This window comes from Zeugodacus cucurbitae, chromosome 2, assembly GCF_028554725.1.
Source record: "Zeugodacus cucurbitae isolate PBARC_wt_2022May chromosome 2, idZeuCucr1.2, whole genome shotgun sequence".
Lineage (NCBI taxonomy): Eukaryota > Metazoa > Arthropoda > Insecta > Diptera > Tephritidae > Zeugodacus > Zeugodacus cucurbitae.
Window position 1 is genome coordinate 74,464,703 of NC_071667.1, and position 14,027 is coordinate 74,478,729.

Below are 14,027 nucleotides of genomic sequence, written 5' to 3' on the forward strand. Positions count from 1 at the left end.
GATTTCGCAGACTGCCGCTGTGCAACAAACATATTTACATGCATATCTAGCAAGCATTCTGTATGTAAGTATGTATCCAATCAGCAATCATTTTGACTTCTCGCTGCGATAATTGCACTTAATGCTTTTCGATATGCCTTTTATGGCATTACAAGCTTATGTTTTATTTAAGCTTAAATATAACCTGTTTCACTAGTAAATTTACAACAACAACAAGATAAATTTTGTAAAGAATTTTAATTGCGCAAACGCCAACAAGTGTGTGCCGCCGCATGCAATCGGTGTCGAAAAATCAAGTAAACGATAAAATGCAACAAAAAAATCAAAACAACAGCAGCAACCAGCGCTACAACGTCACTATCGGCAAACGAATCTGGCGTTATTTATGCACACCCACTTCCGAGATAGTGTGACGACCTGTTTTGTATGAGAATACAAAAAAAAATAAAAATAATATGAATGTATGTATTCAATATCTCCATCGCGAAATTAAGAAATCTGCCTTAAATGGCATGCGAATAGGCGGTAAATATTTTTCCGTTATTGACTGCCACATGTGGCATACCGTTGGAGTTCGTTCGTTTGCAAAATGTATGCATATTTTCGCTGCAACACCTGATGGAAAATGCAAATTTCGTTGGCAAAAATATTTAGCAGCTGCCCGCCTGCTTGCTTGCTGATTGAAATAACAACTTTTTGGCCACGCACAAACAAATTTTTTTATTTCAATTTTTCTATTATTATTCATTATTTTTCCGCCTGCTGCCAATTAATATTTGTTATTTGCGCAAAATTTTCGCGCGCATAACTGTTTAGTTGTTGTTTCTTCAACGCAAGGCTTGGCGTATTTAACGTCTTTTGTGGCGCTGTTGTTGTTTATTGGTAGGCGGATTTTGCGTGTTAATTAGCAGCGTACGCGTCGTGTGCTTGAAGATGAAAAATTCAAGTATAAATAAACAAATATTTTTTTTTTTTTTTTCTTATTTTTATGTTGCAATTTAGCTAACAAGCGAATCGTGGGTGTCTGTAGTTAACACTTGTGTGCCATTTGTGGGGTGTTAATTTAAGCAGTGATTTGGTAGACTTGTCTCTTAAAATCAATTATTTCGCAATTAAACTGTGCTTATGCAGTTAACATATGTTTCATAAATCGCTTACAAAGCCAATTATTGCTAATTGTGTCATTAGCATTATTTATTATTGGCAACAATAAATAAATACTTGAATTCGTTGAATATTGCAAAATAAATAATTGCCAATTAAAATAAATGTTTTTAATTAACTTTGGTATTTATTTATTTATATTTCGCAATGCCAAAAATTAGTCAAATTTATTATGCTGGCTAATTTATTTTATTTTGTGTTTAGATAAAAAATTTATGAGTTGCTTAATTGGAAGCCCAAGGTGTTGCAAATATTTTTGAATTTTATGAAAAATAAAACTTTTCGAAAATTTTTAATTTCGCCAAATTTACTACTTTTTATAGTTGTAAGGTACTTGTTATATTTAAAATAAAAATTATTTCTGGTGTTTATATATTTTTTTAATTTCCAAATATTTTTAAATAATTTCTTGGTAATCAGTAATATAAAAATTTGGCATGGAAAAAGTAATTGCTGCATTTTTAGCAATTTTTGCATATTTTAAATATAAATATTTTTATATTTTTCTTTAAAATTTTTTATGAATTTAAAACAAAAAAAATTTTAAAATTTTTTTTTTAATTTTTTATGAAGAAACTGAAAAACTTGTCGCTCAGTTGGCCGTCTAATTGAAACCAGTTGCAAATATTGCATAAATATATAAAGATTACAAACCTGTCAATAGAACCACATAAGACTGCAGCAACACTACGCTTGCTGACACTTCTTTAGCGATCTAATCAAAGCAATTCAATATTAACTATATAAAAAAGCAGCAAACTTGACTCACCAGTTCTTAAACCGTTATAAAATTAAATTAAAAAATAAGTAAAAAAATATTTAATAATTAAATCTCATTACAATAACACCAACACTACACGTTTCGCGTGTCCATTAAACAAGTCAAAGAAAAAATTCAAAAGACTTAAGACACAAACTTGCTTGGCAATGAACAAAGAAAGCAAGAATACATACATGAATAGATGTGTTTGTCATTGTCTTACAGAAAAGGCGATAAATGCGATAAAGAATTTTCAAAAAATTAAAACAATAATAAGCAAACATAAGAACAATATAGATAGAAGTATATAAATAAACAGAAATAGCAATAAATGCCATATCCGCCACCTGTCTATTCGCCACAAACTCATTTATTAGCGTTTTGAAAAGCGCAAATGATTGCTGCGGCATACAATAATGTAGCGTTCGGTCCATACTACAAACAGTCACATTTAGTGACAGCCACAATGGCTGGCGAGTGGCAGGCAGCACATCATTAAGGTAATGCTGACAAATGTGTGTTGGATGGCTTTCGATTGTGTGAAATGCACACGCGCAGCTGAAAGAATACACACATGCATATGTATATGTGTGTATACAATAAGTGTGAAGTAATATTTCATAGCATCTATTCTTTGGCTTACCTTTGTCTTTAATGGCTGCTTTAATATTTTCTTTCTATATTTGCTGTCACTCTTTGTAACTCAAGCTTTTTTTAACACTTAATTATTTATGTTTGTATGTGCTTTTTTCAATTCTTCTTGGCAGCTAAATTACTATTTGCCAAAGTGAGTGTTGATTGTAAATTAAATAACACATTCAAGTCGTCAATTTTAACATTTACTCGAGCATTGTGTTGTTGTAAAGCACTTTTGAGAATTTAACTTATTGAAATTGTAAAGAATTGAAACTTTACTAATGACAGCACATTAGGTGGACCACAAATTCTTTTTGTGCTGAGTTCTTTTTGTAATTGTTTTATGCTCAATTATTTCTTGAGATGTGAGAAGAACAAATTGTTAAACTTTTTTTTTAATTTTATTTTATTTTTTATGTATATTTTTGCTGATCAGTTCAAAAATCAGTAACTTGGAGAGATGATTTTATTTGAAATATTTCCTAATATCATGGTGTATATAATTTTTTAAAGTTACACCTTCGAAGCATTTTCTGCATAAGAAACATTAAAAAAATATTCTTATTATATTACAATTTTTGAATAATAAAAATTTTTAACAATAATAATTTTTTTTATATTATTTTTTTTTTTTTTTTGAATTTTGAATAATTTTTTGTTAATAATATTATTTAAATTAATTTTTTTTATATTAGTTTAAAATATCTACATTCAAAGCATTTTCTGCATAATAAAATATTAAAAAAATTATAAATATGTAATTTTTTTTTCCTAAAAAAATATTTTTTTAAATAACAATAATTTTATTTTAATTCATTACTTGATGCAAAAATATGTCTAATAAATTCAAATCAAATTAAAAAAATTATTGATTTTTAAAAATATATTTCTCAAATTTTCTCATTACTTTTATATTTGTTATTTCAAGCTAGAAAATATATTGTTTTCCTTTCATACAAAAGAAATCAACAAGCAATCTTACTTTATAATCTTTTCAAAATATCAAACAAAAAATTTTAAATCGAGTTCGTGCCTTAAGTCTTTTGATTTGGAAAATATTTTTTTCCCTCAAATAATTCTCAAGCTGTGCTCGCATGCGTTTAATGCATTGATGAATGTTTTACATAATCCATTGCAGCTAATAAACGCAAACAGTGTTGCCACATTGTATAAAAATCAACAAAAAGTCAACTCTAATCCATTCATTTGTAATTTTAGCCGCATGCGGGTTGTAATGAATTTACGTGCGCGCAAAGCACAAAGCACACTAAAAAAATTCACAGTGTGTTTGTAAGCAAGTTTAAGCGTGAATTGAGCCGCGCTTGCAACGGCGCGCATAGAAATTCAAAGCATTTTCGCTACAAATCGTAAAACGAACTAAAAGTATGAAAAAAATTTTGATTGCAAAGAAGTGTCGAATATTGAGACAGCGCACAGCAGCATACACATCGAATTAGCCGCCATGAAAATCGAAAGTTTCGAAATTCCAAAAAAATTGCTGATTTTTCAACGAAAATTAAAAAAAAATCAAAAAATTGCGCTTTGAAAATCGATTAATCTCGTGGGATTAATTTTTATTAGTGTGTATATAAACATGTGTTCATGTAGGTGTGCGGCATAACGGTTTTTGCATATGTAATCGTTTTTTTTCGTAATTTTTATTGCAATTACATAGTTGTTGCATGATTTTGGCGAAGTCCAAGAAAACAACAACAAATAGTGTCAATAATTGTCTACAACAACAATAAATGTCAACCACATGGCACTCCAGAGTCAAAGTGTACATTATTCGCATGACGACAATTTCCGCATGTCACAAACAGCAACAACAGTAATAACAATAACATAAAAATACGTAACAAACCGTACATTGCCCTCTGACGCCTGCGAATCGCACCAACACCAACACCAACAAGTGTACATAAACTAAGCTTAATGCTGTAACATTTTTATGCACACATACATATACACACGTATATACATATGTAAGCATGTAATCAAGTATGTTTGTGACCGCTAGTTCATATAGAGATGACAGTAATTTTCACTGCATCTAAGCGGAGTTACAAGACATAACATATAAGCAAGTATATGCACACATACACACACTTCCATCTATGACATTTGTACAACTGTCGAATTGCCGGCCAAAAATGGCGTAAATTTCGTTATGGGTGAGAATTACGCAATTGATGCCAGCTTATGCGAGGAAATTCACTTTCCTGGACTGCAACTAAGTGTGCATGCGTCTTTGTTGTTGGTATTCCTATATGTAAAAGCATTTTATTTAAGCTATTACTGTGAGATAATTCCTAAAAGGCGCTTAAAAAAAGGCATTCATGTTGTTTCTGGGGTCAGAATGTCTAATAGCTGTGTCATAACTTTGGTGTGTTTATAGTTTTTGAAATCAATACATTCAAATTTGCTGTAGAAGGAGTCAGTTTGTTTTCAGAGTGATTGTAAACTCTACTCACAGGGTGACTAACACCTTTGGTGCGATGACTAATGCAATTACACTGAATTTACCGAAAGCTTAAGTGAATAATAGAAACTAATGTTAGAGTCTTATAAATATACAACAATAAGAAAATTAAAACCATAAGGAAAGGGAGAGGGTCTAACTTTATATTAGTGTCAAGAAAGATGGACGATTCCAGCTAATAACCTAAAGATTCAGAAATAATAAGTTGACCAGCATAATAGGAGTACATTTTTTTGTTATTTTATCATGTAAAAAATGGAACACATTCAAAGAGGTAATGCAGCATTTTCATCGAGAAAAGAAAACACTATACTTCTTCATATATAATATGTCAAAGTCAAGTTCAAGTTCTCAAGTCAAATTCAGTTAAATATAATATTATATAATATCCCCCATCCGCTGATAGCCACTTTTCACAAGCCTTTTTTAAGTTCAACTTTACACCACCAAAGGCGTTCGCCATGGACAGGTACCGGTGGTAATCACTTGGCGCTATGTCCGGGTTATATGGTGGATGCGATGAAACCTCCCATCCGAGCTCGCGTATCTTCTGACGAGTCATCAATAAAGTGTGTGGTCTGGCGTTGTCTTGGTGGAACACCCCCCTCCTGTTGGCCAATTCTGGATGCTTCTGGTCGATCGCTTGCTTCAAGTGGTCCAGTTTCCACTTTAGATGGTAGAATTAAGCATCTGGTTATATGGAAGCGGCTCATAGTGGATGATTCCCTTTCAATCCCACTAAAAACACAGCAAAACCTTCCTGGCTGTCAATCCCGGCTTGGCCACTGTTTGGGACGATTCACCGGCCTTCGATCACGACCGTATATGATTTTGTCGTATATGATCCATTTTTCATCGCCAATCACCATCAGCTTTAAAAATGGGTCGAGTTCGTTTCGTTTAAGCAGCACATCGCAGGCGTTCATTCGGAACCTTCTGGTTTTTTTTGCGTCAAGTCATGCGGCACTCAAACATCAAGCTTTTTTCCTTCTGTATCCAGCCTTCTTCAGATGGTTTAAAATGGTTTGGTGACTAACTCCCATCTCCTGGGAGATGATGCCACATGCCACTCTAACTCAATATTTTTCACGATTTGATCGGTATTCGTCGTCACAGGTCTTCCGGTCATGGTGTCGTTTTCACCCGCTCTGAATCTTCGAAACCATTCCTTCGCAGTTCGAAGTGATAGAGTACCATCCCCCAAAACTTTAACGTTTCTCTAGCGGATTTGCTTTTAACGAAGGAAAATTTTAAAATAGCGCGATAAGAAGAAAAATTATAGTCAGTGTAGACAACATCTTCTTATAGTGACGTCGTCCGATTTTTTTATAATACTTCAGCTGCAGTCGGTGCAAACCTTCTACGTAGTCCTTACATATCACTTTTACGGAGGAGAGTCAGTTTCTAAAAACTAAATCTAACAATAAAAAACAACTCAAAAATCTCAGTGTCAACGTAACTTCACCTTAAAGTCAATTACTAAGCAAAATTTAAAGTTAATATCGAAAAAAGCAGACAATTTAGAAACACTAAGCTTGAAAAATTGCATTCAATTAGCGCAGTCAAAAGACAAACCTACACATAAAATGGCTAGTGGTGACCATTGGTCTCGTTTTGCAACAACAACAGCAGCGCAGCAAAAGAATCAACTTAAGCAAGAGAGCGCACGCTACAAATGGCCATGACAAGTATTGATTAGACGCGCCACTGGCGGCCACTATTGGCTGCTGGTCGGTCGGTTGCGTTTCAATGCGGCCCGGCCACTAAGCAGTCACAACACGCCGAGCTGTGGACTTCGAAGGTGCCATTCTAGCGACCCGTCGCCACAACAACCAACAAGCGACGAAACTAAATTTATAGCATTGCGCATGCGCGCAATTATTTAAATTGCATTTGCCCGAACAGGGCAATAAGCACTACAACAACAATAACTAGAATTAGAAAAAATAATAAAAACAGAAAGCTTTTCAGAAACTGCACCCGCTCTCTTGCGAAGCCTACGCGATGCCGACGACGAGCGTCGCAGCTAAACTGCTTAATTATATTGTCTGGGCGACAGGTTATTTTATGGTCATAAAGTGACGGTTATTTAGCGACAAATTCCATTTGCGAAACGAACGTGGCATTTACATTTTAATTGTGCACTTACGACTATTTACTAGTTTGTGCTGCCGAAGTTGACATTAATTGCGATTGAAATGCGTTAATTTACACACATTTATATTTCTTACCATTTTAGGATCGTGCACGCAACGTTTCGGAGCGCCTCTCCTCGACCACCACGCTGACGGTGAACATCGCCGATTCGGACGATCAGGACCCCTCGTTCATTTATCGCGGCTGTGTACTGCTCGATGGCGCCTGCATCAACCCTGAGTACTCGGCCTCGGTGCCAGCGGGCTCACTGCAAGGTGTGCTTACTGTTACACCCGAACGCATACAAGCCGTGGACTTGGACACAATCAGTTCGCCGATACGTTACTCCTTCGCCAGTGGCATGCCCAATAACTATGCCGACTACTTCGAGATCGACGAGCAAACGGGCGTGTTGAAGCAGATCAAAGCTGTGGATACCTCGACAGCCAAAAAATATGATATTGTCGTTAAAGCCGAGGAAGTCTCGGAGGCGAAACGTTTCACCACGGCCAAATTGACGATCAACGTGAAGCCCGTCGATGCCAATCCGCCGGTTATAAGTGCCAGCAATATTGAAGGTTATGTCGATGAGAACTCACCAATTGGCACACGTGTCGTAGACGCAAATGGCACGGCGATCTCCTTCAAGACCACAGACGCCGATTTAGGTGAAGATGATCCGAAACCCGATTATATTTATGAGCTGACAACGCCTTCTTTCGACGTTACACACGACGGTGTTTTGATTGTTAATGAAGAGGGTTTAGATCGCGATCCACCAGCGCCGGGACGCTACAAGTTCCAAGTGGTTGCACGTGAACCGCGCACCAATGCCGCCAGCGCGCCACTTAGTCTAACCGTACACCTGCGCGATGTAAATGACAATCCACCCAAGCTCGCAATGGTACCACCAATCACGATAACCGCTGGTGATGGCCAACGCAATGTCACTAAGGTGACTGCGACCGATAATGATGAAGGTGAAAATGCCATAATCACATACTCCATATATCATGTGTCGAATAATGGACAGCAGAAGTTCCACATCGATGAAAAGACTGGTGAAATAGAGACCCGAGGTCGTTTATTGGCTGGCGAACAATACAGCATCACAGTGCAGGCCACAGATAATGGTGGTCTCTCGTCGCAAGCTATTGTCGAAATCGCTGTAACACCAGGACCAAATACGAAACCGCCAAAGTTCGTCAAACCCATCTATGAGGTGCAAGTAAGCGAAGGTGCGGAAATCAATTCCACCGTAACGGTAGTGCATGCCGAAGATCCCGAAAATGACCCGGTCGTGTACTCAATTGTTTCGGGCAATGATTTGCGACAATTTGCTGTGGGTCAAGAAAGTGGTGTCATTATGGTGATACGCAAATTAGATCGAGAGAGTCTTACACGCTACCAGCTTACCGTATTAGCTGAAGATAATGGCGGTCTGTCAAGTAGCGCTACCGTGAACATCAAGGTGACCGATATCAATGACAAAAACCCCGAATTCGATGAGTCTACACTGCCTTACGTATTCGAAGTGGATGAAGGCCAAAAAGATGCTTTTGTGGGCATTGTACATGCCACGGATGCAGATGAAGGTATCAATGCAGAGATCACTTACTTCGTGCCACAAGATATACCTTTCGCAATCGACGGCAAATCGGGCGAAATACGCACCGCCGCTCCTTTGGACTATGAGCGTCAGAAGGAGTACCGCTTCGTGGTGACCGCCAAGGATGGTGCGCCAGATGCGCGACTCGGTACAGCGAGCGTTACAGTGCAAGTGCGTGATCTGCCCGATGAGGTACCGAAGTTCACGGATGCACGCATAGATGTGCATGTGCCCGAGAATGAGGCCGACTTCTTGGTAGCAACCGTACAAGCTTTTGATCCGGATACGGTGCAACAGATCACATACGTGATACGCAAAGGGGAAGCAGACCTCTTTAAGATTTCGCCACACACAGGTGAAGTACGCACCACCACTGGACTGGATTATGAGAAGAAGAAACAGCACGAACTTATTGTCGGCACAATTGAGAATGATGGCGATGGACCCGGTGACACCATACGTATTTTCATCGAAGTTGATGATCGCAACGATGTGCGTCCGGTCTTTGCCGCTGTACCGGAACCTGTTACGGTAAATGACGATCAATCGATCGGCACACGCATAGCAACAATGGCGGCTATAGATGGCGATGGCTCATCACCGGGCAATGTGGTGCGCTACGAGATGGTCGGACGTGGTAAAGCCTTAAAATATTTCCAAGTGGACGCCGACTCGGGTACAGTACGTATAAGAGATGATCTACGCAAGGAAGAGGATACCGAGTATCAGGTGGATATACGCGCCTACGATATGGGTGAGCCACAGCTGAGTTCCGTAGCTACTTTGCCTGTTTTCGTACGTCATCTACTGATCGATCCGAATGAGAGCAATATGATGGAAGGTAAAACGAATGATGGTGCCATAATGAGTCCAGAAAGCATCGGTTTGGCTTTCAGCGATGACAGTTATACCACAGGCGTTCCAGAGACCACAGGCATCAATGCTACGATTAAAGTTATACAAGTGATCAATTCAAAGAAATCACGCGACGGCACACCAAGCTTTAAGTGTGAAATAGTTAACGGTAATGATATGGATATATTCGATATTGTGACTGAAGATCACGGTTGCGGTGTAAAATTGATCAAACACCTCGATTTTGAGAACACTACCGCCTACACGCTGAGCATACGTCTCATTTCACATAAATACTTCGTGAATCCCCAGAGGAGCCTGGCTTTGGTAAAAATTATTGTGCAGGATGACAATGACAATGCGCCCGAGTTCGTTTTCAATCGTGCACACCCGACGCGCAAAGACACATTCTATGCGGTGGTGGGGCCCGAAGTGGACATCGATACACCGATCTTGCAAGTGCGCGCTACCGATCGTGATTCCGGCAAGTACGGCATGATACGTTACAAGATCTACGATGAAGAGGATAATGTGATTAGTGATGAGCATTTGGTGAGTAACGGCATTTCATTAAATTATTTAAAAATTATAATAACCCCTCTCTCTTTCTCTCTCTCGCAGCCTACAACCTACTTCGTCATGACCGAGGATACTGGCATCTTACGCACAGCCAAACTCTTCCAAGATGGCGCCACCTTCCCCATGATGTTCTATGTGGAAGCACGCGATAACGACGGCCAAGAGCTGGGTTCGCATTACACACGCGCACGCATTGTGATCAATCAGATTAACGATCAGCATCGCATGTCTTTGGTCTTCTCTGATTCGGCGCCGAATGAAATACGCAATCATTACAGCGCCTTGGAAGAGCTGTTGGAAGAGAAGACCAATGGCCTCATAAGCGGTATAGAGCGTTTCAGTAATCGCAAAATCTTGACAGACAACGGCACGATCGTCGAAAATCCCGCCGCAACAGATGTTTGGTTCTACTTGATCGATCCCAAGACGGAGCAGATACTCGCGCGTAATGATACCACGGTGCGTGAGGCGTTGCTGGAGCCGACAGCACGCGCTGAACTCAACTTTGCAGCTTCGGGTGTGGCGCATGCGACCGCTGAAGGCATATACGCGCCGATCGAAATGAAACAGCAAGTGACCAGGGTAAGCTGTGGTTGGAAGTGGACGCGATCTTCCGTAATCTTTATTTCATGGGTTTTTATTAATATTGGTGACATACTTCATTGCAGGTTAAAGCAGCTATAGCGATCAACGATGACGTGTTCCCCTACACACTAATCGCCATCTCGATTATCATACTCATACTCGGCACAATCGGAATCATCTACATTTGCATCTCGTGGTCGAAGTGAGTTGGAGCGATAACACTTTAAGATTTGCAACTAAATCCTTTTTTTCCTTACTCTAAAGGTACAAGAACTTCAAGCAGCGCATGCGTCAATATGCCGCCCCAAGCCCCACACGCTACGACCCGGTCATCGTCAATTCACAAGCGGCCAACTCCGGCGACAACGTCGCCAATATGAAAGAGTATGAGACACAAGTCCTTGCCATGGCTGTGCCACCAGATGGCGATGATGATCTGCAGTTGGACTTTAGCGCCAAGAATCATGCCTTCTCGCTGGACAATGTCAGCTACATTACACACAAAGAGAACGGCACGAGCGGCGGTCAGGCGAGTCCTTCGCATTCCGATGCGACTACCGCTACAATCACCACATTGCGTCGCAATAACAATAACAACAACAATCTCAATAATATGGCGCATAACAATAGCAATAACAATAACAACAACAACATGAATGGCATGAATAATCGCCAGAACACCTTCAATCGCACACTGGAAATGAACGCACGCAACAACGCCAATCCTCTGGCGGCGGCTGCGAACGGCACTTTACCCGGCACCTTAACGCTGGGTCGTATCAAGCACCAAAATGGCGGCACTCACTACCAGAATGGTGGTTACAAGCTGGATGCTGTGAGTCGCAATAATCTGGCGAATCTGCAGAATAATAGCTACAGCACAATGGGTCGCAGGGGGAATACATTTGGCGGGCCAAATGGTCTAAACACCTTAACTGGCGGTGCGGCTGAGGGCAGTGTGAATGTGGGTGAATTGATGACAAACACGCTGGGACGCAACAATCATCAGCATCATCATCACAACAGTCGCGGCTATGCGGATGTGCCGATTACGAATCCGCTCTTTCAACGGTGAGTTGTTTGTATATAATTTTTGAAGTAGAGAGATAGCGGTTGAAGGATAGCAGAGAGTTGTGATGTTCAAGAGGGGCAAATTAACGAATTCCGTCCTCTTTTGTGTTAAATATAGGTTACCGTCTTCTTCAAAATACATTACTTCTAACCTATTTACTGCTTAAGCCATACCTTTATGATACCGATTTTTTAATAAATATAATTCTGCGGAGTTGCCACCTAACTTCATTTAAAAATAATTAAAAAATATTCGCGAAAGTTTAAAAAAATATTGAAGAAAAAATATTTATTTTCAAAAGAAACACTAATATTTAAAAACGGCGTTGCCACCTTGTTGATTTCCAAAATTAATATTGGTCGAAAATTTAACAAAAATTCCTTATGTGTATTTCTGAAGTCAATTAAGTGATTTAGAAATACAAGAAATATAGCGTTGCCACCTAATGTAAATATTTTAGATAAAAAAATATGGCAACGCTTTAATTTCATTTTTTTTGTATATAATTTTATTTTCAATTGTATTTTCCTGCATATGAATATATTTTAAAAATAAATATAAATAATATTTATTTGCTTTCCTTTCAGCTCCAATGGTGACCTGAGTCACATAAGCACCACCAATGAAAATGTCACTTTCGGCAAACGTGATTACGGACAGTTAGGTTTCTCTTATTTAAATGATTTAGATCGTTCTGAGGTTGAGACCACAACGGAACTGTAGAAGAAGAAGAAATTTGGACACCAACGAAATCTTACGAAAACTATAAAGTGAGCTACGCTGATTAATGAACACATATGAGCAGCTGGAGGGCAGAAAAAAGATTGAATAATAAGAAATTTACTGCAAAAAAATTATAGATTTACTAAAAAAAATTAAATATTTTTAACTGTTATAAGAAACTTTTTGGTAACTAATTATCTAATATCCTCTTTAAAGCTGCTCATTTGTGTTGAAGAAACGAAAAAGACAATAATAATCAAAAAAATAACCCACACAATGCCAAACTGAAATAGTTTAGGAAAATCAACTAAATACCTTGACTCATAAGTACTGTATGATAATAAAAAGTAATGCATCTGTAATGTTAGGTAATTGTATTACCTAACCTCCACTACAGACATAACTTGATTTTAGATTTTGAAGAAATGAAAATTTTCATTTTCCGAACGAAAGTATGTTGCGAATTATCATACATATATATGTTTGTATGTAACGAAATGTTGCCATTAAGCAATCGACTTAAGTTAAGCTCAATATAAAGTAATCTAAAACTAGATTTTGTACTATAAATATATGTAATATAATAACTAAGTAGTTTAACAGTGTAAATACCAATAGGATTACATACTAGATATACAAATTTATTAATTTCTTTGTATGTATATATTAGTGTAGTAGTTAAGTCCTTGTAATGCGAAGCTGTTGAATGTAATGATTACGTTTTCGCGTCTGAAAAGTATGTTTTAGGTTGAAATACAATTTATAAAGTCATTAGTTGTTAGAAAGCGTGAAAAAGATATTGCACAATATGGGTTATTATTATTTTTTTTGGGAAATGATTAAAATCAAATATTCAGAAAATAATCTGTATAAAGGAAAAATCAGCTTTTTTATATTCAAATTAATTTCTACTACACATATTAATTATGTTGTTCTTAAAGTATATTTAATTAAATTTTTTCACTTCAGCAACATTACAAATAAATGTTTCAAGCATATTCTGGCTAACAACAGTAATAATAAGCTCAAAATTTAACTTGTTTGATTGCAATCGTTTTTTTATTAGAATAAAATAAAAAAAAATATATGAGATAATTAATTAAAAATAATAATTATGTGATCCAAATGAGCCGATAGTAATGTTTTAGGTCAAATATATACAAATGTGTATAAGAAATATTTAGTGTAAATTAACTAGCTTTAAAGTTGCTAAAAGGAAAAATGTAAACTTATTTAGTGTTCTAAAACAATTTGTTTTTTTCTTTAAAAATAATTTTTTTTCTGTCCACAAAATATCTTAAAACTTTGCTAAAGTTGCGTAGTAAGAGCATAAGTACACTCTCAAAAACTATCAAAAATACATTCAACATTTGCTAGCTACAAATATCTATAAACAGCAATGTTGCTAGCAACATGTTGCAAACGA

The 14,027-nt window shown here is 37.4% G+C and overlaps 1 protein-coding gene across 8 annotated transcripts in view; it reads left to right on the forward strand.

Moving 5' to 3' along the window:
* The window catches only part of LOC105216122 (cadherin-99C), a 475,067-nt gene extending 461,937 nt beyond the window's left edge, over positions 1 to 13,130 (forward strand). For all 8 annotated transcript variants that reach the window (XM_054234559.1, XM_054234517.1, XM_054234632.1 and 5 more), the window contains 5 exons: positions 7,282 to 10,194; positions 10,264 to 10,803; positions 10,890 to 11,008; positions 11,071 to 11,877; positions 12,466 to 13,130. In XM_054234559.1, coding sequence (XP_054090534.1) covers positions 7,282 to 10,194; positions 10,264 to 10,803; positions 10,890 to 11,008; positions 11,071 to 11,877; positions 12,466 to 12,601 — 4,515 coding nt within the window. In that variant the 3' untranslated portion in view covers positions 12,602 to 13,130. The remainder of the gene's footprint in view (positions 1 to 7,281; positions 10,195 to 10,263; positions 10,804 to 10,889; positions 11,009 to 11,070; positions 11,878 to 12,465) is intronic.
* Positions 13,131 to 14,027: the final 897 nt, after the last annotated feature.